The 24,885-nt window shown below is 53.3% G+C and overlaps 2 protein-coding genes across 2 annotated transcripts in view; both read left to right on the top strand.

Moving 5' to 3' along the window:
- The window catches only part of EHD4 (EH domain containing 4), a 71,381-nt gene extending 52,471 nt beyond the window's left edge, over nt 1-18,910 (top strand). Inside the window, exons 5-6 of the mRNA XM_045539287.1 lie at nt 7,710-7,874; nt 14,836-18,910. Coding sequence (XP_045395243.1) covers nt 7,710-7,874; nt 14,836-15,372 — 702 coding nt within the window. The 3' untranslated portion in view covers nt 15,373-18,910. The remainder of the gene's footprint in view (nt 1-7,709; nt 7,875-14,835) is intronic.
- A 2,675-nt stretch (nt 18,911-21,585) lies between these two features.
- The window catches only part of SPTBN5 (spectrin beta, non-erythrocytic 5), a 44,773-nt gene continuing 41,473 nt past the window's right edge, over nt 21,586-24,885 (top strand). Inside the window, 4 exon segments of the mRNA XM_045544745.1 lie at nt 21,586-21,663; nt 21,782-21,956; nt 22,286-22,404; nt 22,645-22,812. Coding sequence (XP_045400701.1) covers nt 21,586-21,663; nt 21,782-21,956; nt 22,286-22,404; nt 22,645-22,812 — 540 coding nt within the window.

The raw sequence follows: 24,885 nt of genomic DNA, 5'->3' as shown, positions 1-24,885 counted from the left end.
AGAGGTCTGTGCTGCTCCCTAATTTTACAAGGATAAGGTAGGATAAGGGATGTCTCCAGGGTCACCTAATCCATTAGTGATAAAGACAGGACTAAAAGTCAGGCCTCCTGGCTCTCAGGCCAGCCTTCTGCTTTGGGCCCCATCACTGCAGCTAGCACCGGTCCCCAGGCCTGCATCTCCAGAGCCACTGGTCCTGGTCAGGGGATCTGGACCCTCCCTTTGTCTTCTGGTGGCCAAGAACCACATCCTGTCCCACATCCTCTTGCCTCGCAGTGAGTGGTTTCTGGCCTGGCCCTGGGGCCCAGCAGGGCAGCCTTCTGGTCACCACCACTTGGCCACCTCCGCTCAACACGAGCTTACACCCTGGGCCAGGGCTGGAAGCCTCGCCTGGTGGAGCGGAGAGGCTCAGAAGCCCCCGTTACGGAATGCTGAGGTGTGGACGCTGTGCTGTGGGTGCTCTGAAGAGGGTGACTGGGGGCCTGGCACGGAGAGGCAGGAAGGGCTTCTCTGAGGGTGACAGCTGAGAGGGGGACGAGCCTTCTGACTTCCTCTTCCTCGCTGCTGCTCAGCAGGCTGCCTTCGTGCCTGTGCACTCACACAGCAGCGCCTCCTACGCCAGAAGGACGCCTCTCTGCCTGCCCCGTGTCCCAGTGCTACACACACTCGCCGTCCCTCCACTCACACTTGTCGCACAGTGCCGTGTGAGTCACCTTTCTTTATCCTTTCTTCCTGGTGCGAACAGCTTCCTTCCTGGAACTATGAGCCTCTTTTGTTCCAGTCCTGCAAGGCAGTCGTGCTGACAGTTTGTACATCCACTTCTGTGCTGCGCTCCTGGGGTGGTTTCTCCCCTGCACTTGTCCTAACGCTTGGTGGCAGGAACGCTGTTTTTGCCCGATCAGGGACCAACCACCTCTTCTCCAGCTGGTAGGGCTGAGTTAACCTTCAGGATTACGTGACACCCCACATTATTTATAACCAAAACTGGTAACTCATGTCATAGCCTTTGTAGTTTTCTATTTTGTTGTTGTTGTTGTTATTTTTAGAGATAGGGTCTCACTATGTTGCCCAGGTTAGGCTCAAACTCCTGGGCTCAAGTGTTCCTCCCACCTCAGCCTCATGAGTTGCTGGGATTACAGGTGCAAGCCACTGTACCCAGCCAATCCTAGTTTCTGATGTCTAGGCAGCCATCTACCTCTTGGGGCCTGCCCCCAGCTGTACTTCTAGTAATTTGCGTCATTAAAGGAAACTTGACCTACATTTTTTTTTTTTTTTTTAAGGGACAGGTCTCACTATGTTGCCCGGGCTAGTCTTGCACTCCAGGGCTTAAGCCGTCCTCCCACCTCAACCTCCCAAGTAGCTGGGACTACAGGCATGAGCCACTATACCTGGCTCTCCTTTGCAGATTTTAAGATTTTTTTTTTTAACTATTTGTAAATGCTCATGGGCAGTTTTAATTTACCTGTCATTGCTGAAGGCCCAGTGACTCAAGATGCTGCTGTATTTAGTCCCGTGAGTAAGGAGCAAAAAGCTTGCTGGAAATGTCAAGCACCATAACCCATAGACCTGCCTGCCATGCCTGAGAGTTAGGCCCTCTGAGCAGCCAGCGTGGTCTAGGCCTCCAGAGGCACAGAACACAGCTCTGTGTCTGACACTGAATAATGAAAACCCTTGTGTGGATGCAGGCAGTGGGGGACGGTCAAACTTGCTGAGCTTACTTATAGGAAAAAGCTTGTATTTTTTTTCTTCCTAAGAATAGTATCTGGCTTGTTCCTTTTCACAAAGGAAAATGTTTGAAACACAGATATGTGCAGACCAGGCTTCTCAGTGCCAGTTGCTACTGGGGCAGTACCATGCTGAGAAGCAGGGACAGGAAACAGAGTCTCAGCCGGATAAGAAGCAGAACTCAGCACAATGGCATGGCCACTAGCTTGATGACATGCACTGTGTACCATCTGCAATATTATGTTCCATTTATGAACTTGTTTTTGCTTAAATGGACAAGGAGTCACCTGAGTTTTTCACCTTTGGAGTGTTTATATTTTCTAAAAATATTTTGATACTATATATTAATCAACCTTTCTTTTGATCCAGTTTTCCTTTTGCTCACCAACAGTGTTCCAGAGCTATGCAGTTTGCATTACATGTGTTGTTTTGTTTGATCCTCTTGATAACTACACAAAGCCTGGCATTTTAATCTTCATTTCACACATGTGGGGACTGAAGCCCAGAATGGTGAAATAACATCCCCAAGGTTTCACCGCCTGTAAGTTGCAAAATATAGACTCAACCGCCCCATTATTCTGACTCCTGGGTCCAGAAGGCATTCATCTGCAATCCTGAATGGACAGTGTCTATAATATCTCCTTACTTACATCTTTGCTTTCTGCATTAATCTGTTGTTCTGTTTATTGTATACAATTCTCCAGCCACAGAAACCCCACAAAGCTTAGGTTTTTCAAACCGGCATTTTGAAAACATGCAAAGGATAAATTTTCAGATGTCAGCTAAGAAGGGTCAGACCTGAGCTGGGTTGTGGTGTCTATTTATAGAACACCATAATTAAGCAGCATTCGTGGCCCATCCAGATAAAGCAAGTGCATCATCATTTTAATCAAACTCAAGGTATCATCATAAAGATGACATTTTAATAATATGAAAAATAGATTCTCTTACCAAAGAGCTCCTGAAATTTAATGATTTCCCTACTTTTTCTGATTTTTTTTTTTTTTTCACAACTCTCTATTTCAAGGAACAGGAAACCCTTAGAGTGGTTTTTTGGTTAGCCTCAAAGATTACATCTGACGACATCAGCAGACATCCTTCTGGGAAGACTGTTCACACCTGAGACTCCCATCGAGGTTCATTTCATGGTTCTTTAGAGCAAGCTATTTTGAGAAAGCCCAAAAAAGGGTTTAGAAAATATAATTTCATTTTATTCAGCTATAATGAAAATAACCAAATTAAAGAAATCAGACTCATACAAATCTCAAACGGTACTATTTATGAGATAAAAAAACAAAAGTAAGAAGTGAGACAACCCCACCCTTCGTAAGCACATTGCCCAAGAATAGGAAAGGTTCCCACCCCTTTGGAGATCTTTGCTCAACAAAAAATGAGGCAACATTTGAGGAAGGAATAAGTAAAACGAAGAAAGAAAAGGAGAGGTCAGGGATTTTCAGGGTTTATTATAGTTCTGTTTCATCTTCACAACGTATTCTCCTCCTGGTCACATGTGGGGTGCAGAGCCTGGCCTTCCTGTCTGTCTGCACCTTCACATCCTCCCGTGGAGAAATTAGGCATTTTGTTGTTCACCAAATGGATGCCAGTGAAGGTGTGTGTGAATCATCGTACAGTAGGTGACAATCACCTTAATGCCTCGTCCGGAGTGGGGCTTTAAAAATAGCTCAGTCGGCCCTGTGCTATTGTGGGTGTGTGTCAGCGCCGGAGCCCATATATGGAAGCCTGTCTCTTTGAAGGTCAACCTCAAATGACTGTGTGGGCCCCCTCAAGTCCCCTTTAAGGCTGTTCAGAATCACATGTGCCTTTAGAGCCAGTTTTAATCCGAACAGAATAACAAAGTCCTGCAGGAGTAGGAACAAGGCAGCTGCTTTTCTCTGCCTGTCACAGCCTCACACTCTTACTGCCTCATGGCTTCACCTTTTGGGTCTCTGATTTTTAACTGAATTGTTTTATATCATCATAAACTCACTTTTTAAATGTGCTGATCTCCTGTTTTAAATGCTCTCTGCAAGTTTCTAGCTGGGCTTACAAAGCCACAGGTCTCCAAAAGGTTGTGTTAAGTTTGCAGGTGAGGGTGGCACAGTGTATAACCATCCACCCTGCCTTCCCTTGAACTGCTGCCCAGTGTCCACATTCCATGAAGGTTCCGGGTCGGTCGTAAGTACTGGTAGCTTCCAGCACTCGCTGCCTGGGGCTGCCCTCCAAGTGCAGAGTGGAGATAGCATATATCACTCCTCAGTACTTGCCTCAGCCCTGGAGATACACGCACACACATACACACGTCACTGGATACGTTAATGGGATTTAGAGTGTGTGTGTGAACTTTATATGAATTCATATGCATTTACAGGGAAGGACATCCCTTTCTTCCCATTGATTTATCAGCCCAGAGAAAAATTGTGATTTTGTCATTTTGATCCATTTGATTTACACCCACTCATCACCATTAGCTGACTTGGTGCTTTTCCAATTTTATAGAAGGGAAAGGATGAATTGAATAAGGTAAGAAAGTTCAAAAGCCTCCACTGGTCAGTGTTGAATAACATTGCAAATTAAACACTTGGGACCCAAATTCATCATATTACTATTCAAATATAGAGAGTTTATTAATTATTCAGTAAGGACTAAGTAGCCAGGCACCTTCTCTGTTGTCACGACCCCTGCAGCTGTCAGGCTTTGGCCGTTAGTTAATAAGAACAAGTAACATTTATACTCCTCCTAGTGGGCAAAGTCCATTCAAATGCACGATCTCTGTCATTCCCACAGCAACACCTCTGTGAGATGAAGGTTGTCCTTTCCATTTGTGGCTGAGCAGGCTGAGACGGGGACCCCTGGGGGCCTGAGCCCAGCCTTCCAGCGCTAGGTCTCCTCCCCATTCTCTCCCTCTCCTCCTCTTCTCAATTAGTTTGCTCTCGTTACAAAGAACAAAAGGTCTCCGTGTTTCCACTTCCTTCCACAGGGACAACTGCCAGGTCTGGCCCCCAGCCCGGCATTATTTGGAGACATCCTTGACACATAAGGGCAGGAGTGAGCTTGTGAAGCCGACCATGGATTTTAGCCATCAAGCTGTCCCCTCTGTTTACCAAGTGCCTTTAGAAAATGCCAGGCAGTCTTGATCCAAACTCCTATGCAGTGACCTTCTGACACTTCCCAGTGAATGGGGGACCATCAGAAGTCAAACCTCAGATCAAAACTGTCCAAACTGTTGTTCTGTAGGATGCAGTTCATTTTGAATTCCACATTTTCCACAACCTCAATAAGATTTGTAATTCACACCCAGAGAAAGTAATGAATTCTATAAGAGCAGGAACGAGGCAGTTGGATGCAAGTACCAGCTCTGGGTCTCCTAATTAGCTGCGTGACCTCGAGCGAGTCATATGAATTCCTGGAACCAGGGTTTAAATTAGATAGAGGGGGTCCCTTCCATATTCAGTACCCCACTATTTGAAGAATTGTAATTTACCTCATAGCTTGACGAACTTCTTAAAGGCAGGGTCCATGCATAGATGACCCTGGGTTATTATCTTAGGATGTCACAGGAAGGGCAGGAGTGGGGTGGACACGCAGAGCCAGTGTGACAGGAGACTTATGCACAACAGGCCAGTGGAACTTCCCAGAAGTGGAGTTTGGGTCTGAGAGCTGCCTGCAGCAGGAGCAGGTCACCTGAGAGTCATGACTTGGGCAGCCCCAGGCTGGTGGAGGGAGGAGGGTAGACACCCAGCACAACATCTTCCCCAAGGTTTGTCAGGGCAGTGGAGGCCAGGTGTCCAAGGGCGGGCCAGCAGCCAGCAGCCCCAGTCATCAGCCAGTAAACACCACGAGGTCTAAGATGAGGGAGCCAGTGCCTGTCAGTGGGTGGAGGGGTGTGGCAAGTGCATGTCACCTGAGTTCAGCCCAGGTAAAGTAGGCCCCAGGCACCAGGGAGTGTTCAGGAACAGGGTGCCCATGCTAGGGGGACTGGGGGCTGGGTGGACAGTCAGCTGGATTGAGGAACAGGAGCTAAGCCTTCCCTGAGCACGGCCTGGCAGCTGCTGCAGGCCTGGGCTCTGGCGAGGGTGAGGTCTCAGTAAGAAGCCCTTGTGTGGGGGAGACCGAGTGGCTGTGGGGCTTCCTGCCTCCTCTGGGGCTGGCTCTAGAGCAGGGCAGGCCTGGGCACAGAAGGGAGAGGTATCCACGGCCCAGGCCAGAGGTCCAGGAAGGCTGAGGCCTAGGAAATGATACAAGGACAGCTGGTGGGCAGCTGGCTCTCCCCAGTTGAGCATGGCTGCACCAGCTGTCCCTGAACCCCACCACCACCAAGCCAGGCATTCACTGTCCAATGTAAAGGAATTGCCATCTTACCACTCATTCATCGGGTCCTCAGAAATGCCCAAAATTCTAAAAGAAGGACTCCCAAACTTTGGATTTCTCTAGTTATCTCTAAGAATCTTAGAAATATATCAAGTTGTTTTCATTTGAAAAATAAGTTTGCTGGTGTCAGAAAAGTTTAGAATCATCTCTCCAAATCTATATTCTTAGCCAGAGGTCCCCAACCTTTTTGGCACCAGGGACTGGTTTCACGGAAGACAATTTTCCACAGATGGGGGGTGCGGAGCGTAGGCGGCGATGCCAGCGATGGAAGTGGCCGTAGCCGCTGTAAATACCGATGGAGCTTCACTTGCTCCTCGCTCGCCTGCCGCCCACCTCCCTCTGTGTGGCTGGTTCCTAAGTTCCATGGAAGGCAATTTTTCTACAGACCAGGGGTGGGGGCGGGGGGACGCAGAGCTCAGGTGGGCATGCCAGGCCCGGTTCCCAGCAGGCCATGGACTGGTACCAGGCCGCAGCCCGGGGGTTGGGGACCGCAGCTCTCAGCAGTAGCCAGCAGCACACAGTGTGGGCTTATGTTAAAGTGACCTTTGTACAGGTGGAAGTTAGCACTGCTTGGTCTGAGCGTGTCAGCATGTGCATCACGTACTCACGTTAGTGTTCAAATCCCAGCACAAGGCTTTTGGCTGTGCCCAGTGTGTGTCCGTACACACAGGCCCTCAGCGGAGCTACGGCATGTATCTGCTTACCCCCTTTATTTAATTTCCATTCTTCCACAAGATTATAGTAGAAGTCTGTTTTCTTTAATAGGATTTTCCATAGCTACATAGTCATTTTCTTTTTATAATCACTGTTCTGTTTTTCATCCTTTCGTATTTTAGTTATTTACTTGACTTCTAAATTACTCTGTACAATTCAGGGTATACAAAGAGAACTTTTGTAATGAATATTTCTCAATGTCCTGAAGTTGGAAACCAGTAGAAGAGTGGAAATGTCAAGGAAAGTGTGACACAGGCCAAACAGAGCTCTCCCGGTGGGATTCACCCCCCTGGGTGACAGCCCCCTGGCCACCTGTCCCCCACTGCCATGATCAGGGTTTCTGGGGCTTCCTCCTCAGGCCCCTGGGGCTGCTCTCCAGAGGGAGCCTCTGCCATCCAGCCTGGTCCCAGGCAGCTGGTCTTGTACAGAAATGACCTTAGTGCCACCTGGAGAGATCTCAGGGTCTACACCGTCCACAGGAAGGTTATAGAGATTCTCATCTCGTTGTTCACTGCACACAGATTTCCGTGTACATCAGCCATTTCTAGCAGCCTCCGGTTTAATGTCCTGCTGTTCCCGGGCACCAGTCCTGGTGAAGCTTTTTCTTGGGCCTCCTGGTTAATCACCAGAACTAAGAGCTTTCGCGTCCAAGCCCACCCACACCGCTCACTCCTACACACACGCCAGAACTGCCACCTAGAGGCGCAGCAGAACCGTAAGCCATAGCAGTTCCCCACATCTGGCCCATGTTCCACCCCCTTAAACAGCTCTGCTCCCCCCCCCTCCCGCCCCTGAGGGCCGTGGTTCTGTGCGCGTGTGTCAGATGCGAATAAGATGCCATTGTGTTTGTTCCTTCTCTGGTGCGGTTCTAAGTGACACATCTCACCTGACGTATACCCCTTCAGGTACACGCCTACATCATCAGCCACCTGAAGAAGGAGATGCCAAGTGTATTCGGGAAGGAAAACAAGAAGAGGGAGCTTATCAGCAGGTTGCCAGAAATCTACGTTCAGCTACAACGAGAACACCAGATTTCTGCAGGGGACTTCCCCGAGGTCAAGGCGATGCAGGTATGGGGAGCCTGTTACGGCGTCACGCGCAGAGGGTGGAGATGCAGTGCCCCGGTGCCTGGCTGGCTGCTGGGGACACAGGAGGGCCTGTGGTTTAGGATCAAGGAGAATGCAGTGAATGTGTCTTCCTAATGGTCATCTGTGACAATAGGCTGTGAATAAAGCAGAAATTTTCTGCCTTCTGAAATGTGGAAACAAAAGAGGACGCGTAGCAAAAGGTAGCTGAAATGAAGCTCATATGAGAAAGTCCGGTGAGCAGGCCTCTTAGGCTGTGTTCAGGGAGGCTGGTTTGATGTTGGGGTGACAGCTGTTTTTCAGAATCCTAGCACCTTAAGGGAATCAGTGCTGAGAGTGGCCTTGAAGGTCACCGGCGGCAGCGTCCTCAAGCCCTGCCCGGCCCTGCCTGCCCCGTGGGATTCTGTGCTCAGGCGGCCTTGCTGCTGCAGGCTCGAGGGCTGCCTCGGTGCCGTGGGGCTCTGCGGACATGGCTGGACTGGGCCAGACACGGTGAGGATTTTGCTTAAAGGATGGTGTTGGGCAGCCTTTGGCCGGAATTCAGCGCCTCTCTTGAGCTGTGCCTGGGCGGCCCCAGCACCCCATGGGTGCTACGTTCGGCCACCCAGGCCTGCGCAGTGTGTCCACCACCCTGTGCTGATGTTAGATGAGCATGTCCTCCCGGGCAAGGCCCCCATCTGGCTTCTGTGTAGACAGTCCTCACCCAGCCAGGCTGACCATCTTCTTGTCCAGTGCAAGAACCAACCCATCTTCACGGGGGGCCACAGCTCTCTCTGTAAAGTGACACAAACTCAGATGCCTGCACCCACCAGCTGATAACGTGAAGCAGGCTGGGCAGAAGGAACCACGTCACCCGCTCTGGCTACCTTCTGTCTTTCCACATTCAACTGAGAGGTGCTTCCAAGAGATGTCTCTCCAGGGGAGGACACGATTCTGCAGGTGTGATGGGAATTTGTCAGGACTCCCCTTTGGGACAGAGAGGAGCGTGCAGAAGCCCTGTTCAGCCCCGTCTGTGATGCCCTGTGGGCCTGGTTGGGTCAAGAGAAGCCAGAAATCTGGATTTGTAAAATCGCCTGGTTTTCAGATTTTGGCTCAGACTTTCAAAAAATACCACATAGGCCACACAAAGCGCACCTGCACACTGGCTGCTCGCTGAGACCGCTGGTTACCGTCTCCTGCCCTGGGCCACAGAGTGACAGCACTGAAGTCCCTGCAGCCTACAAACTGCAAGCAGGTCAGCAGAAGGAGGCAGAAGGAGGACAAGGCAAAAGAGGAGGGGAAGCTCAGGCAGAGGAGGCGAGGGTCAGCAGGCAGCCGGAGGGGAAGTTTAGATCCTGAGGGTTTTTTAATGTAAGCTTTACGGAAATTACACACTAACGCAGGAGTGGGTTATTCTTACCGTTTTGATGACAGCTCTTGATGCCAAGGTGCAGGGTGAGTGCGTCTGGTATATACAATCTGGTTAATATGGTTTAGCTGTATTTATTTAAGAATAAATACAGAAATGGCCAGGCACGGTGGCTCGTGCCTGTAATCCTAGTACTCTGAGAGGCCCAGGCAGGAGAATCACTTGAGCTCAGGAGTTCAAGACCAGCCTGAGCAAGAATGGAGACCCCGTCTATACAAAAAATAGAAAAATTAGCTGGGCGCAGTGGCCCACACCTGTGGTCCCAGCTACTTGGGAAGCTGAGAGAGGAGGATCTCTTGAGCCCAGGAATTTGAGGTCGCAGTGAGCTATAATAGTGCCATTGCACTCTACCCAGGGCAACAGAGCGAGAGTCTGTCTCAAAAAAAACAAAGAATAAATACAGAAGTGTCATTTTTCTTCCAGGAATGAAATAGGCATTCCTGTGCTCGGGGGATGAATGGGGTGTGTTCTGGTCATGCGATGGCTGACTGGAGGGCTGTCGTGGCTTCTTGGAGCAGCCTCCCTGAGCAAGTCCCCCATTCACACCCATGGGTCAGGCCCTGCACCCCACAGCCAAACCGTAAAACAACTGTTTCCTTGTACCCTTTAGATATTTCAGAAGGAAACTCAGTCTCCTGACTTAAATGCAGGTTATGAAGAAATACTCTGCCTGTGCTGTGCCTAGCGGGGGCCTCGTGGAGTTGCCACAGTGCCCTGCCCACGGGGATGCTGCTCCTGAGACCTGGGGCTCCACTAAGGCCTCCCGTACGGGGGCTCTCCTGCCAGGCCCCTGCGAGCCCCTGTAACACAGGGAGCAGACAGGACCAGAGCTCCTCGTGAGTCAGCCTGGGCCTGGCCATGTCGGAGGACACCCAGGCCCCTTAGGGCTGGGGCAGAGGAGAGCGAGGTCCCAGGAGCGGCCGCAGCCCATTCTGCAGGAGGGCACAGGGAGGGCCCAGGCCCATGTGAAGAAGCCTTGCAGTCAGGCCCCTACACCAGGCACATTAGCACTGTCAGGGGACACCTGGGTGTACCCTAGGACAGGGAGCACGGGGTCCCACCTGACAGGAGCCCTGTTCATTTGTGCTCATTTATTCATTCACCCAAGAATATTCATTAGGCCTGCTATAGCCAGGCACTGATCTAGGCCCCTGGAATAAATTGACAAACAAAAGTGAACAAACAGGTAAAAATAATTCAGTCTTTGCCACTATACCTGTGGCTGACAACGAAGGTTTTGACAGTGACCCTATTGTCAGGACGCATGCTCCTTGTTACAGTCCAAACACTGTTGTGCTTCAGTGTAACTAATCAAATTGCTTAACGTCTCCCTTCCTCGGGACTGTTACTCCGTGAGATCAGTGACCCGTGCCCTGTTCTCTGCCATCTCCCCCTACCGAGGGTGTCGTAGGTGCTCAGTGGATATATGCTGAGGGAATGAGTAAGTCAGTGGAAGTTCATAACACGGCAGGCTCTCGGTACTGAGTTTCTCAGGCCCTGACCCAGCCCTGACTGGGCCTATGGACCAGGGTTTCCAGAGCAGACCCTGGAAGTGCAGGAACAGTCCTCCTTGGGAGGCCCGCTGGGTCCCAGTCACACCCTCCAGGCCCCTCAGAGAGTCCCCAGGGAACAAGGCGGCCTGGAGCCCCTGGGCAGTGCTCACCGTCAAACGATACTTCAGGCTAGTTTGCTGTCACCCCCGGAGGCATTGGGGGGTGTGGGGGTGGGTTAGGGCCCCTGCCGTCCCTGAGCCTGTTGAAAGTCAAACACCCCCTACCACATGGGCTCGCCTCACTTCCCCTGCGTCTGGGACAGAAGTAGGGGGAGCGTAAGCTTAGAGATGACCATGTTATGATCTTCACACCTATCAGGCCACGCAGAGGGCTCACTGATGCCAGCTTCGGGTTTCTGCCCTCCCTGTTCTCTCCCAAGCTGGTCAGGGTGACTCTCAGCCATAGCAATGAGACAAACGTTTCGAAGCTTTTTCCCGTGCTAGGACAGGCCCTGCGGCCTGCTCGTGAGGCTGCCTGTATCTGCCCTGTGCCCCTGTGGGAGGGCATCTGACTCACAGCACAGGTGTGTCGATACCGCAGGTGAGCAGGGCACTAGAAAGTCCCCCTCTATTGCCGACTCAGTTGTCCTCCTACTGGAGGGAGAATTTGGACCCCACGGCTGACGAGTTGGCAGCATTTCAACAGCAGAGGGCAGCAGAGACGGCGCCATCCACTCAGACCCTCGCGTGGGCTTGAAAACCGCTTCTGCTCCATGCTGGCCCGGCGTGGGCAGGGGTGGCCCGGCTGGAGACTGGGCTGGGCACTGACCTTTGTCTCTAGAGAGGAAGCGGTTCCAGGATCCCGGGCGTGGTGGATACAATTGCTGATGGGGAAGTCTGTAAATTCCCCAGTGTGTATTCATCCCAGTAACAAGAATTGTTTTGGACCCACCCAGGGGGAACAGGGGTGACAGTGGTTTAACAGGTACCCCCAGTCCCCGGTCAGGGCTGTGGGGGACCACAGGGACGCCAGTGGAGGACTTATTCCCTAGGTGCCCCCAGGGCAGGAATAGCTGCTGCAAATACGTGGCCATTCCCCCTCGCGGGTGTTCTAGAGGTTTGCGGTCCGAATCCACGTCCCCCGCAGGCTGGGGGAAGTTTGGGCGGGCAGCGCCTCCTTCCGCTTGGCCAGACACAGGGGCTCTGTGTGTGTCAGAGCACAGACTCATTCGTGAGGAAATAGGGTAGGTGTCTATGCGCCCAGGGAATCCAGACTTGCATGCCTGGCTGCACAGAGGTGGTTGTGGGGGTCGCCTGCTCCTCCACCTGCCGGGCTTCCTCTTTTCGGTCCCCATGACTGACGGAGACGTTGGCAGCAGGAGCCCAAAATGCAGGCCACGTTGTTTGGTGCTGATGTCGGGGGTGACGTGCTGGTGACTGTGATCTGCTAGTGAGGGTGAAGGACACGGAAACCAGAACTCACCTGAGAGCCCAGGCCTGCTCCACCCCACTGCTGTGAGCGAGCACGGGCCACGTGCTGGGTTTCTGCCCGGCTCCGCATGGTTTGACAGCCGCAGAGTTTGCTGCCTAGAAAGTGTCGGACGCCCTTCTCTGGAGGAGTGTCAGCCTGCTTAGCTTCAGCTCTGTCCCACCACCACCTAAAGCTCCGGCCTCCGCTTCCAAATATCAGCACAGAATTTCTGCCCTGCCACACACCCTAGAGACCACAGTGTTGATTCTCCGTCGGAAATAACCTACACGTCCAACTGCAGGGGACAGGGTAGATGAATGGCCCAGCTATACAGTTCAGTATTATGTAGCTATTAAAAATAAGGTTTGGAGTCAGGCACAGTGGCTCATGCCTGTAATTCTAGCACTCTGGGAGGCCGAGGCAGGAGGATCGCTTGTAGCCAGGAGTTCAAGACCAGCCTGAGCAAGAGTGAGACCCTGTCTGTACAAAAAATGGAAAAGTAACTAGGCATGATGGTGCGTGCCTATAGTCCCAGCTACTTGGGAGGCTAAGGTAGGAGGATCCCTTAAGCCCAGGAGTTTGAGGTTACAGTGAGCTGTGATGATGCCATGGCACTTTAGCCCACGTAACATAGCAAGACTCTATCTCTAAAAATAATAATAATAATAATAATGTTATGTAAGAATTATCATGGAAAGATGTGATGCATTTTTTCTTAAAAACACAGGTTGTTTAATGGTGTAGTATTATCTCAGTTAAAGAGTGTGTGTGTGTGTGTGTGTGTGTGTGTGTGTGTGTGTAAAAATGGCTAGAAATTGCTGGCTGGTGGGATTGTAAGTTATTTTAAATTTTTATTTTTGCTTATCAAGTTTTTTTCAATTTTTTACAATAGATGCATGATATTTATGATAGCACCAAGTTTGGGTTGGGGGCGTTGTTTGTTTGTTTTCCCCTAATAGCCTGTCACTTTGCTTCTGTCCAAAACAGTCAGGCCTGACTTTTGCTCGAGAATCTCCCTGCCTCATCTCCAGAAAACTGAGTGGCTTGTGCTTGGCCCTCTCTAGAATTGTCCATACAGAGTTCATATAAAAACTGCCATACCTGGGATAGTTCTGCATTTATTTGGTGAAATTGCCATTGAAGACATTTTTCATTAGGTTTGAAGCCCCTCATGTAAAGCCCCAGGTAACTCGCACAGTTCAGGGCTAGAGAAGGTTTGTGTCTTGCAATGAGGAACTTCCCTCCTTGGACAGCGAGGGCTGTGCCCAGCACTGAGACGCTGAGTGTCCCCAAGGACCCCCCACCCCCCGCCAAAGCCCAGCTGTGCCTTCAGGGAGTCGCTTTCCCTAACCTGAGCCACCTGCTGTGATGTCTGCTTTCCTCTTCCCTTTTAATGACTTTCTTTGTAATGACTTTCTTATACTTCATGTTATCCTTTTCTCACTGTAAGTCCTCTTTTAAATTTTTATTTTATTTTTCTTTCTAGTCATTGACTTGAGCTCAAGGTTACGTCCTTTTTGAAAGCAGGCAGGAACCAAACAACTGGAGTGTCCTTCCTGCATTATAACATAAGCTCCTTTAAAGCAGGAACTATGGCTTTTCATATTTATGTCCCCAGGCCCTAGAACAGGGTCTGATGCATAGCAAATGACCAATAAAAGTTGGGTGGATGGGTGGGTGAAGGATGGATGGATGGGTGGGTGGATGAAGGACGGATGGATGGATGGGCGGGTGGATGAAGGATAGATGGATGAAAATGGATGGATGGATGGGTGGGTGGATGGATGAATAAAGGATGGATGGATGGGTAGCTTCAGTGCTTCTGGTCAGGCCGTGCCTTGGTGGGGCTGTTCCTACGTGGTTTCTAACTTGAATAGCCTCCTGGACTCATTCATAAGAGGTTATAGCCAGTGGGAAGGTACCTAAACCACATTTTTTAGCTGATCCAAAAACAAAGTCCTTAATTAATTGTTTTACCTAGATGTAGTCCCTCTGTCACAGCTCCATGTTCCGGCACAGAGAGCATTAGCCAAGGGCCAGGAGACAGGCCCTCTAGTCTCCACTCCGCCGGGATGCCCCCTGCAGCTCTCTGTACAACAGGTTCAATAGCTGCCCCTCCACACTCCCAGGATCGTTGTGAAGGTCAACTGAAGTGTGTAGTGCAACCACTTTGAGAGAGAGAATGCTAATTCTCTAGAGCATTTAAAAAGGCAGGTGAAAGAGGGTTTCTCAGAGTCCTCGCGGGTTGCTGTCCCTTGTGCGACCACCATCAGAGATTGGCTACTGTAGAAAAATGCACGTTGCATCCCACGCAGCTTGTTTCTTGTTCCAAAAAACCGCTCCTGTATCTGGTGAGTGTGGGTGTGGGGACGCCCCCATACACAGAGGTCTGCAGTAGCGTGCTGGGATGTCTGCCTCCGCCCCTGCCTGCTTCCGAGAGAGAGAGAGAGAGAGAGAGAGAGAGAGAGAGAGAGAGAGAGAGAGAGACAGAGAGAGAGAGACAGAGAGAGAGAGCGAGAGCGCGCGCGCGCGAGCGAGCGAGCACGTAACCGAGCCTGTGCTTTCCCCTCTGCAGGAGCAGCTTGAGAACTACGACTTCACCAAATTCCACTCGCTGAAGCCGAAGCTGATCGAGGCCGTGGACAACATGCTGAGCAGCAAGATCTCGTCCCTGATGAACCTGATCAGCCAGGAGGAGATGAGCGTGCCCACGCAGCTCGTGCAGGGCGGCGCCTTCGACGGCACGGCCGAGGGCCCCTTCAACCACGGCTACGGGGAGGGCGCCAAGGAGGGTGCCGACGAGGAGGAGTGGGTCGTGGCCAAGGACAAGCCCGTCTACGACGAGCTCTTCTACACTCTGTCGCCCGTCAACGGCAAGATATCGGGCGTCAACGCCAAGAAGGAGATGGTGACCTCCAAGCTGCCCAACAGCGTCCTGGGCAAGATCTGGAAGCTGGCCGACTGTGACTGCGACGGCATGCTGGACGACGAGGAGTTCGCGCTGGCCAAGCACCTCATCAAGATCAAGCTCGACGGCTACGAGCTGCCCAACAGCCTGCCCCCCCACCTCGTGCCCCCCTCTCACAGGAAGTCCCTGCCGAAGGCCGACTGAGGGCAGGCCGCGGACGGGGCGGGCATGGCGGGGGAATCGGGACCTGGGCCGAGGCCTGCTCTGCCGCTGACTCACTGAATGGCCTTGGGCAAGGCACTGCCCTCTCCATGCCTCGGTTTCCCCATCTGTAGAATGGGGAGGGCAGACACTGGACACTAGATGAGGTCCTTTCCCCTTCAAAATTCCCTGAGTTTCTATTAAATATTAGGGGGCCAAGGATGGGTCAGGAGATTAAAGGGTTCAGAAAGGGACATTGCCCAAAGATTCTCAGGAGCCTGGAGACGCACCTGGAGAATGGGGTTTGGCAGAATCCCAGGAACCTTGGGGAGCGGGCTGGGGGCTCCCCGGGCTGTCTGTCATCACGAATGACCTCTGGAGCACCTGTCTGTCCCTCAGAGGGCACACCGGGAGGCAGCAAAGATGATCTTATTTATTTTGTTTTCTGCTATATTTAGAGTGGAAAAAACTAGAGCAGAGGGTTTCTTGCTCTCTGCAGACTGTCTGCCAAAGAGAAGACCAGTGCCCCAGGTCTGGGAGGAGGGTGCGCTATGTCTGTGCCCGTCCCTTCTGCGGGCCCCAGCAGAGCTGGCAGCCAGGCCCAGGAGCGCATCTGTCCCAGCTCCCGCTGACCAGATGGCCCGGCCTCCCTCCTGGGCCCTTCCCAGTAAAGCTGTATTAGATTGGGAATTCGGAACTCACAACCGTTTTTAACCCCTGGCAAGACTTCCACTTTGCCTCTCAAGTCGTGTTACAGTCTGAAGATTAACTTTTCTCACTGCTTTGTCCAATAAGTAGTAGCAAAGTCTGTATACGTAAACTACAGTAAGGAAAAGAGGTGGTTCTCCTCGGGCATCGCCTAGTGTGGCCCTGGCCCTCAACCCTTAAACGTCCCCAAGGCTCCTTGTTCGAAGGCAGGATTTAAAGCCAGTGAAAACCCGTCTTGGTGTGTGCAGTGTCCTGGGCCCTGCGGACACAGGTGGATGAGGGACCTGCCCCGGGCTGGTAAGTAGCAAAGATCAATCTGCCAGAGTTAGACATTGTTTTTGCAGAAAACAGGCATTTATTATGTCCAGTGTTTTTTGTTTTGTTTTTTTCTTACAAGATAAAAGTCTTTATACAGAAACAAAGTGGAATCTTTCATATAAAACCTTTTCCTCGAAGGCTCCGCAGTTCATACCATGAACACCTGGCACGACACAGGATTTGGGCGCCGACCTTTGCACCAGCTGAGTGTGCCTTCCCCAGCCCCCCCGAGGACACCTCTGTGGGCCGCTCGTCCCGATGCCTGTGCCAGGTGCAGGTGGTTCATTCTTCCCACCCTCCCTGCTCTGTGGGCGCCAGCACGGGGAGGCAGGTGCCTTTCACCGTTATTTATGCAATGAGAGAGACACAAAACGGCCATGGCCGCATGGCGTGGGCCCTGCTGGCACCAGAAATAAATGACATCAGAACAGTCCCCCTGAACTTTCTAAAAACCATATAATTTTTTTCTTGTCATCTGCCTGCGGTGACATCAAGGCCAGAACTGCAGATTTAAGAGCAAATATTGATGGGGGAAACATTTATACCCAGCTGCCAACCCTTACACTCCCTAGCTTACTATCTAGATAATTTAGTTTCAAGGGAAGTAAATGCATAATGTGGTTTTTTTAGCCTTAATGAGAACTTTTAATTAAACACATAGAAAAGAAACACAATCCCAGTACTGTAATATGAGCAGAGAGTTCTGTGAACGCACAAGGACCGCCCGAGTCTGTGAGCACAGTGGGGACCACCAGAGGGTTAGTTGAGGAGGAGGAGAGAGAGCTTGTTTGTCCAAAGGCTTAGAGATGCCAGTGAGGGCTGATTTTCCATTCAGAATCATCTTGCTTCTTAAACTCTGCTCAGTTGTCATATAGAAACATAGATTTATATAAATATATATGTCATGTGAGTATTTTTAAAATTTATCAATGTGTACATATGTAGATATGGCCAAGCTTTGTTTATAGAGACATATAGGAACACTTTTTTAGGGGGCAGCGATCTGAGGTTTCTGGTTTCTCCGTGGAAGGAACCTTCTCAGGGCGTCGTGATCTCCCTACCCCACCCACACCCTCAGATGCAGAGACGTCTGGAAGCTGATTCTCTCCTGGGACTTGGTGATGTTCTCGGTGGGGGAGGCAGGGGGAGGAAATAAGGAAATTACGTGTCAGCTTTTCTTCATATCCTCTCTTACAACACCAAGTCATTTATCATGAAAAGTTCACCAGGAAGGAAAACACTAGAAAACATCAGGGATGGTGACCAAGTGAGGACTCGTATCTTCCCAGGACGGCACAAAGTTCCTTGAGTCTGTGTCCAAACTGCCAGTTCCCCTGCGCAGCAGGGCCTCGGGGCCACCCCGGGGTCGGCTCCCCTTGGCTGTGTGGCCCTTCCCAGGGCGCCCCAGGATTCAGAGAACCCCCTGCCCAGAGTGTTTCTGTGTGGCAGGGAGGGTGGAAGTGCCTAAACTCTAGAACCATAAAACTAGCTTAATGCGCTCCAGGTTTCCACAGAAGAAAATCTAAACACCTTAAGGCCCTGCTTTCTACACGGTATGTAGCATCACATAGCACGAACCTTGCAGTCTTGAGTTTAGAGAGAAAATGAAAACCCTAGCATGTTCCTTCCAAAGTCAACTTCCAAGTTGTCAACCTGCCCGTGACGTCCTCCTGACCCTCTCTGCAAAGAAATGTTGCACTTGTGGAAACTCCCGGCTCCGTGGGGACATACGCATGTCACACCTGCTTTTGCCTCATGCTCCAACCTGGCAGTGTCTGTCAGTTCTTTCCTCTCAAGACTCCAAACACACCGCACACCTGGGTGGCCCCGGAGCAGGGTCACTCTTCACAGGGGACGGCTGTGCATTTAGTTCCCTTCGTTTCCCCAAGGCTGGACCCTGTTCTCTTGCACACTGTCATCATGCAGCAGTGGCATCTTTGGATTTGGGGCTGTGGTTCCTCCCACAGGATCACAGGCCTTGAGGAGTTGAATTCTGTGTCGTGCGGCTGGGTGTCTGGGCAGGTGACAGCACGTAAGGAGACGCAAAACGTCTCCTCCACCCCCAATCCCTGCCCTTATCACCAGCCCCCAGGAGAGGCCCCGCTGCCCTGACTGCAGTCCTCTCCGGGGGCTCTGCCGGGCCTCTAAGGCACCACCTCTCCGCCACACCCAGAGGTCACGCACTGGAGTCCACCCCCCGGGGGCGCTGCTGCCTGGAGCTTGCCACCTCACACATGCCCAGAGGGCACCCGGGACAAATTGCCTTGAAGAGGAGGAAAGCATCTTACTGCTTGTTCCCGCCATGGAATGTAGCAGAATAACGTTCTTAGGACAGATGGCCACTGAGTTTATTCAGGAACATGTGGGCCTAATTTAAGAGTGTATCAGGTTACCTGTCAATTAACCAATGCAGTTAATACACAATGCTTCTATTTTTTTTCCTTTTGTAATCTTACTTAGAAGTGTCAAAAAAAAAAAAACGCACTCTACTGATGAATAAACTTGTGGAAAAGCACTGCCGTTCTCCCGTTGGCTCTGGCTTTGCAGTGGCTGTGTGCCAGCCATCTCGGGGGAAAGTGTGCATCCCTGGATCCAATTTGAAATGAGGTAGAGGAGTTGGGGGCGGCCTGTGACCCCCGACTCCTGCGCCATCTGGTGGGGGAGGGGAGCCCCCCAAATGGGGCTGCTCCAGGAGGAGAGCAGCCCTGCAGGCTGCGGGCACAGGGTGGGGCAGGTGTGCAGACAGGCCCGAGGAAGTTTCAGACCCCACAGTGGTTGGAAGCCAAGACAGGACAGAGTCACGGAGGTGGGTGCTTCAGGGGCTGGGACGAAGCATCGCTGAGCACTCTCAGGACACTCGGGAAGAGCCCCTGGGTGGCTGGCACCACTTCTGCCTCATGCCACACCTCACAGGTGTGTCCTGCCCATAGTAGGCATCTGGATTTTTCCCATAGTCACTATCTACTTTTGGTGATCTAAGCCTGGAATTTCCTTTGCAAAGCACTTCCCTTTTCCCCCCCTCACTCTGAGCCATGAGGTTAGGGTGGGATAAACCCCAGCCCCTTGGTCACAGATACTGGTTCAGGAACAGACACATGGCCCGATTCAAGTCTATGAGCACCATGCCCCCCAGACATGTTCCAACTGTTGGGAGAGATATTCTCTCTTGTCTGAACCATGCAGTGTAAAAGAAGTGAGCCTATTGGTGCTACAATATAAATGGCATTAAGAGGAGTGTCCAGAGCTGCTGGGCACAGGGGAGGGAGGCCAGCCTGGCAGGAGCCACCTTGTGGAGCATGAAGATGAAGATGGCGTTGAGAAAGGCAAAGGAAATCCAGGCCTATGGTGATATCGTTTGAGCTGCTCGATCAAACCTCACCTGAAGTCCTAATCCTGCTGGATTTTTCAGTTATGTGGGCCAGTACATTCCCTTTATATTATTTAAACCAGTTCAACTTGAGATTTCAGTTTTACTTGCAACATGAATAATCCAAACTTTGTTCTGACCAAACAGGGTTCTCAGGGGTCCCCAGGGGCTTCAATCAGTCACAGCCAAAGAGGAGCTGGTCCTTGCAGTGTGTGCAGTGGCTTTAGCTGCAGGTGAGATAGGGAGGAAGAAAAGCAGTCCCCCAGCCCCATCCAGCAACTGCAAAAACAGCAATCTCTGTCGAGATCTAGCATGCAGTTCAGCCTGTCCTCCAGTGCCAACATCGCACAGGACACCATGGGCCAAGGGTCTTAACAAGAGGAGAAACAAGCTCAGTCATCCCTGGGGTAAGGAGGTGGGGGAGGGACCTCCTAGAAGAAGCAGGATTGTAGTTGGGGCTGACAGGATAGGTGAGTGTGGACGATAGGCAAAGGGAGAGACCTTCTAAACAGAGAAAGCCGATGCCCAGCCTTGGTGCAGGAAAGCCATGCTCCTGCCGGGGAAACGGAGAGTAGACCACGGGGAGCACCCTAGGGTGAGTGGAGGGAGAGGAGCCTGCTTAGGTAAACTGGGGGGCTGCAAAGGCCTTGTTCCAGCAAGGCCTGACCAGCCTGGTTTTCCTCACAGGCAACGGGGAGTCCTCCCGGGTCACACGGGGCTGTGCTTCGGGAAGGAACAGCGAGCCGTGGTGGTGTGTGTGGGCTGAGGAGTTAGAGGACAGTGCTGAGGCCCTGCAGGGGCACTGAGAGCAGAGGGTGGGGGTCTGGGAGGCACAGGCGCAGCTGTCAGCGACAGGATCTGAGGCTGCAGGCAAGGAAGGGGTGCAGGCTCACCTCAAGCGTCCCGAAGCCAGCCAGTGGCAGAAGGGACCTCACAGAGAGAGGACAACAGGAGAGAAGCACCTCTCAGACACAAGGGAGCTGCTCCCCTACCCAAGGCTGCAGCACCTCTCAGCATGGCCCCTCTGCCTGTCTTGGGTCCCTGGGGGTCAGGTGTGACTCATCGGGCCTGGCTCTGGAGGGCAGGCCACGGCTGCCAGGAGCACCTCCCCGGGGAGTGGTCCCTCTCTTCTCAGAGGCTCTGGGGCTGCTGGGTGGACGCACGCACAGACACAGACCAGCCTGATGGCTGCTACCCTGAGTTTGGCCAGAGAGCTGCGTGGAACCACCAGAATGAGCACTGGCTTTCCCTCGGCGGGCAGTCCCAGGGTGCTCGGGGAGGGAGAGACAGGAGCCCACTGGCTCCTCTGCACCCGCTGCCTCCACACCTGGGCCACAGCTAGCTCTGTGGCACCCCAGAGCGAACCCTGTGACTCTGATTTTGGAAGAGACTCCACAGCCTTTGCATTTCAGGTCACCCCTTCCTAGGGGGAGCCCCCTGGCTTGAGAGACCACCCACCCTTCAGTGCGGGCTAGGTAGGCTGCATTTCTGCCAGGGCTGGAAAGCCCAGCCCCAGGTTTGAGGGTGGCCTCTGTCTCTGGCTGTTCCCTGGGCTGCGGGAGAGGCCGACGGCCCAGCGCGCTTCCTCCCGGCCACCGCGTGGGTGCTCGCAAACAGGCCCCTGTTGGGTGAAGAAGGGCAGCCCCAGGTTGGGAGTGGGTCCACACGCTTCCAACACAGGGTCCGTCCTTTGGTGCCACTTTCCCAGACCACAGTGCCCCCACGGTGCCCCCATGAGCCGACAAGGCTGTCCCAAGGGCCTCTGCGTCCCGGGGCCAGGACCCCCACCTGGAGCTGGGCAAGTCGCTGGGGGCTGGGGGTAGATGACGAGGGAGGATGGGCAATGGGCCTGGAGCATTCTTGAGCCACCCCCTCCCAGTCTGCGCCACGCCCTGCGGCAGGTGGGAGGACAATGCAGCCTGTGTGCCGTCACCCCAACTCGCTGGCCCAAGGGGAGGGCTGTGGCATGGCCCCAGCTCCAGCCTCGGCCTCTCCTGATGTCTCTCCCTCCCCGAGCAGCCCCTGCTAAATGCCATCTCCATCTGTCCGCCAGGGCCTCCCCAGGACCCAGACATCACCAAGGGAAGCAGTTTCCCGTTTTCCTTCCACCGCCCCAGTCAACCCAAAGAGCAGCAGCCAGTCACTGTGGTTGAGGCACCTGGCGGCAGGGGCTCTGAGAAGAAGAATCTGGAAGGTAGGGTGAGGCAAAGGGGGCCTTGGGCCATTCAACACAGGTTACCAGCCAGGAGCACCAGACCTCCCCTGACTAGGCTCCAAGCCACAACCCCACCAAACGTGGGGACAGTCTGGCAGGGCAGGGCCCCCAGGCCCCTGGAAGAGGGGTCGTCAGTATCCCCTGATGACTCCCCGGACCTCCAGCCCCCAGGTGTCCGGGCTTAGGGCAAGATCCAGTGGCCCCTCGTTCCCAAGGGCTGCAGGCCTGATGGTGGGTCAGCCCCCCGGTCCCCAGCAGCCCCTGCAGCGGGAGGCCCAGACACAGAGCTCTGGGTCCCCCCAGTCCAGGCCCCACCATGGACTGTGAGTACGAGATGGGCCACGTCCGCAAGCTGCAGGCACGGCACATGCAGATGCAGGAGAAGACTTTCACCAAGTGGATCAACAACGTCTTCCGGCACGGCCAGGTAAGCGTAGCGGGGTACCCCCCACGGCCCACCCCTATGGTGCCCCCCGCTCTGGCCAGTGGACCTGGGGGACAGGCTGTGGGGTTACCTGCCTGAGGCTTCTCTTGAGCCCACAGCAGAGCTGAGGCCAGAGCTCCTTCCTCCAAAGCCGCTGCTCTGGGCTGCACCTCCTAGGTCCCAGGATGGGCTGGACGGGGAAGGCCAGGCCGACCCTGTACCTTCCCCCCAACCCCTCGCTAGGTGAGCATCAGGATCCAGAACCTGTATGCAGAGCTGGCTGATGGCACCCACCTGCTGCGGCTGCTGGAGCTCATCTCGGGGGAGGCCCTGCCACCCCCAAGCCAGGGCCGCCTGCGCGTGCACTTCCTTGAGAACAGCAGCCGAGCTCTGGCCTTCCTCAGGGCCAAGGTGAGCCCCGCAGAAGGGCTGCTGGGCGTGGCGCTGGGCAGGCAGCTGGGACAGGCTGGACAACTGGATCGTCCTTCCTGGGCTGGGCCGCAGGGCAGAGCAGAGGACCCGAGGCCTGTACAAAGGAGGGGCAGCCGGGGAGCAGGGGTGCGGGAAGCGAAGGCTGCCTCTACTGCACTCCTGACCGGGAGGGCACCCACTGGCGGGGCAGGAACAAGCAGCACCCCTGCTAGGACTAAAATGCCACTGTCTGTCATAAGAGAGCACAGAATTTTAAGCCAAAAGGAGCTTAGTGTTCTCTTAACCTCCACGTTTCATAAACGAGGGAACAGAGGCCGAGCATTACTCCCCAGGCAAGATCAATGGTTAACTGGCCAGCAAAGCCCAGAAGTGGAGCCGTAGGAGTCCGGCAGGGAGAGGAAACAAAGGGAAGAGCCCCGGCAGCGGGGGGAGAGGTGCAGGGCCTGTCTTGGAAGAGGAGGGAGAAGAGCCTTAGCAAATAGGAGGGAGCCAGAGTCACCAGAAAGAAAGGGACAGGCCAAAGAGATCGTTGCCAAAAGGAGAAAAGAGCTCCAGGGACACAGAGGGACCCTCATGGCCAGTGTCAGGGGCTGTGCAGGGTGGGGCAGGGCAAAAGGGGCCCTGAGCAGGGGTCATTTATGTTGAGAACCCAGGAAGACCAAGGGCTCTTGGAGATGGCTGTCCCAGGAGGCTGTGACGTCACTGAGCTGGAGTGGGCTGGACTGAGCCTATGTGTGCCTGTCACTTGTGTCCTGGCATGGAGCCTACGCTCGGCCACCTGGGAGCCTGTGCTGAGGAGAGCCAGGGAGGGCAGAAACCAAAGCAAAGGGCAGGGGAGCGGCGGGAGCCCCAGCACTTGGCAGAGCAGGAACTGCCAGCTGCAGAATGCCAGACCCTATTTGGTCCCGGGGACAATGACCCTGTGAGCCAGTCATCTCCCCTCCAGGACCTTGGGAAGGGTATGAGCCCTGTGGCCTTTCTCAGAGGCATTGCAGCTGTCCCTAAGCTTCGATATACAGCATGTCACTGATAGCTGAGAAGGGACATCCTTGTTTCCAAGGCATATGAGGCAACTGTGGTCAAGGACAGGCAAGGGAGTTGGCCCCACACACAGGTAGTAAGTGGCAGAATGTGGAATGATGCATTTATGGAGACCTGACCGCTCTGGGCGTTCTATACCAGGCGCTGGGGACACAACAAGCAGAGCCCAGACCCTGAGCTCGAGACACCTGTGGTTTCAACAGGAGACAGATTAACTGAACCCAGACCAGCAGGGTGCTGGTAAATGTTTAGTGACGGACTATCTGGGGGAAACAAAAGCTCTGGTTTGTAGCATTTGCTGATTTCTCCAGTGTCAATACTCCCATCGTGGCTGGTTCAAGCTACCAGCATGCCATGGCTACGCGGGAAGCTGGGAGGATTAGCTCTCACCAGCTGCTGGGAGCAGACTTGAACACCGCACCGACCAGAGGCTCCAACTCCAAGGCAGGGTGAATGCAGGAGGGACCAGTGTGCCAGGGACAGGAGGGAGGAGCCAGACAGAACAAAGCGCACCGGGGACGAGCTCCTCCCACAGGCCGGTGGTCGGCTAAGCCAGTTGTCCTCCGGTCTTAGGAGATCTCCTCTCCCTTCCTTTCTTCACTCAGCACTTACGGGTTGATCACCTACCATGTGCCGAGCACTCTACTAGGTGCTTGGGATACATCGGGAACAAAACCAAGATCCGTCCCCGAGCAGGGAAAGGGATCAAGTGTGTGTATTTGGGGGGGAATGGCCCTCAGGTTTAAATAAGGTGGTCAGGGTGGGCCTCATAGAAAAAGTGACATTTGAGCACAGACTTAGAGGGAGAGGGGGGAGTAGCCGTGCGGCACCAGGGGGAATAACATTTGCAGACGCAGAGGGAGAAGCAGCCAGCGCAAAGCCCTAAGGACTGTGCCCAGGAACTCGTGGAACTGTAGGAAGGCCGTGGGCCTTGGAGCTGTGTGGTTCAGCTGAGGTTCGGGTGTGAGCCCAGGGACCTAGCCACCCCGGAGACCCCAGGACAGTCTTGGA

Source organism: Lemur catta, chromosome 1 (assembly GCF_020740605.2).
Source record: "Lemur catta isolate mLemCat1 chromosome 1, mLemCat1.pri, whole genome shotgun sequence".
NCBI classification, from domain to species: Eukaryota; Metazoa; Chordata; class Mammalia; order Primates; family Lemuridae; genus Lemur; species Lemur catta.
The sequence above is the reverse complement of the archived record's forward strand: the minus strand, read 5'-3'. Positions and strand labels throughout refer to the sequence as shown.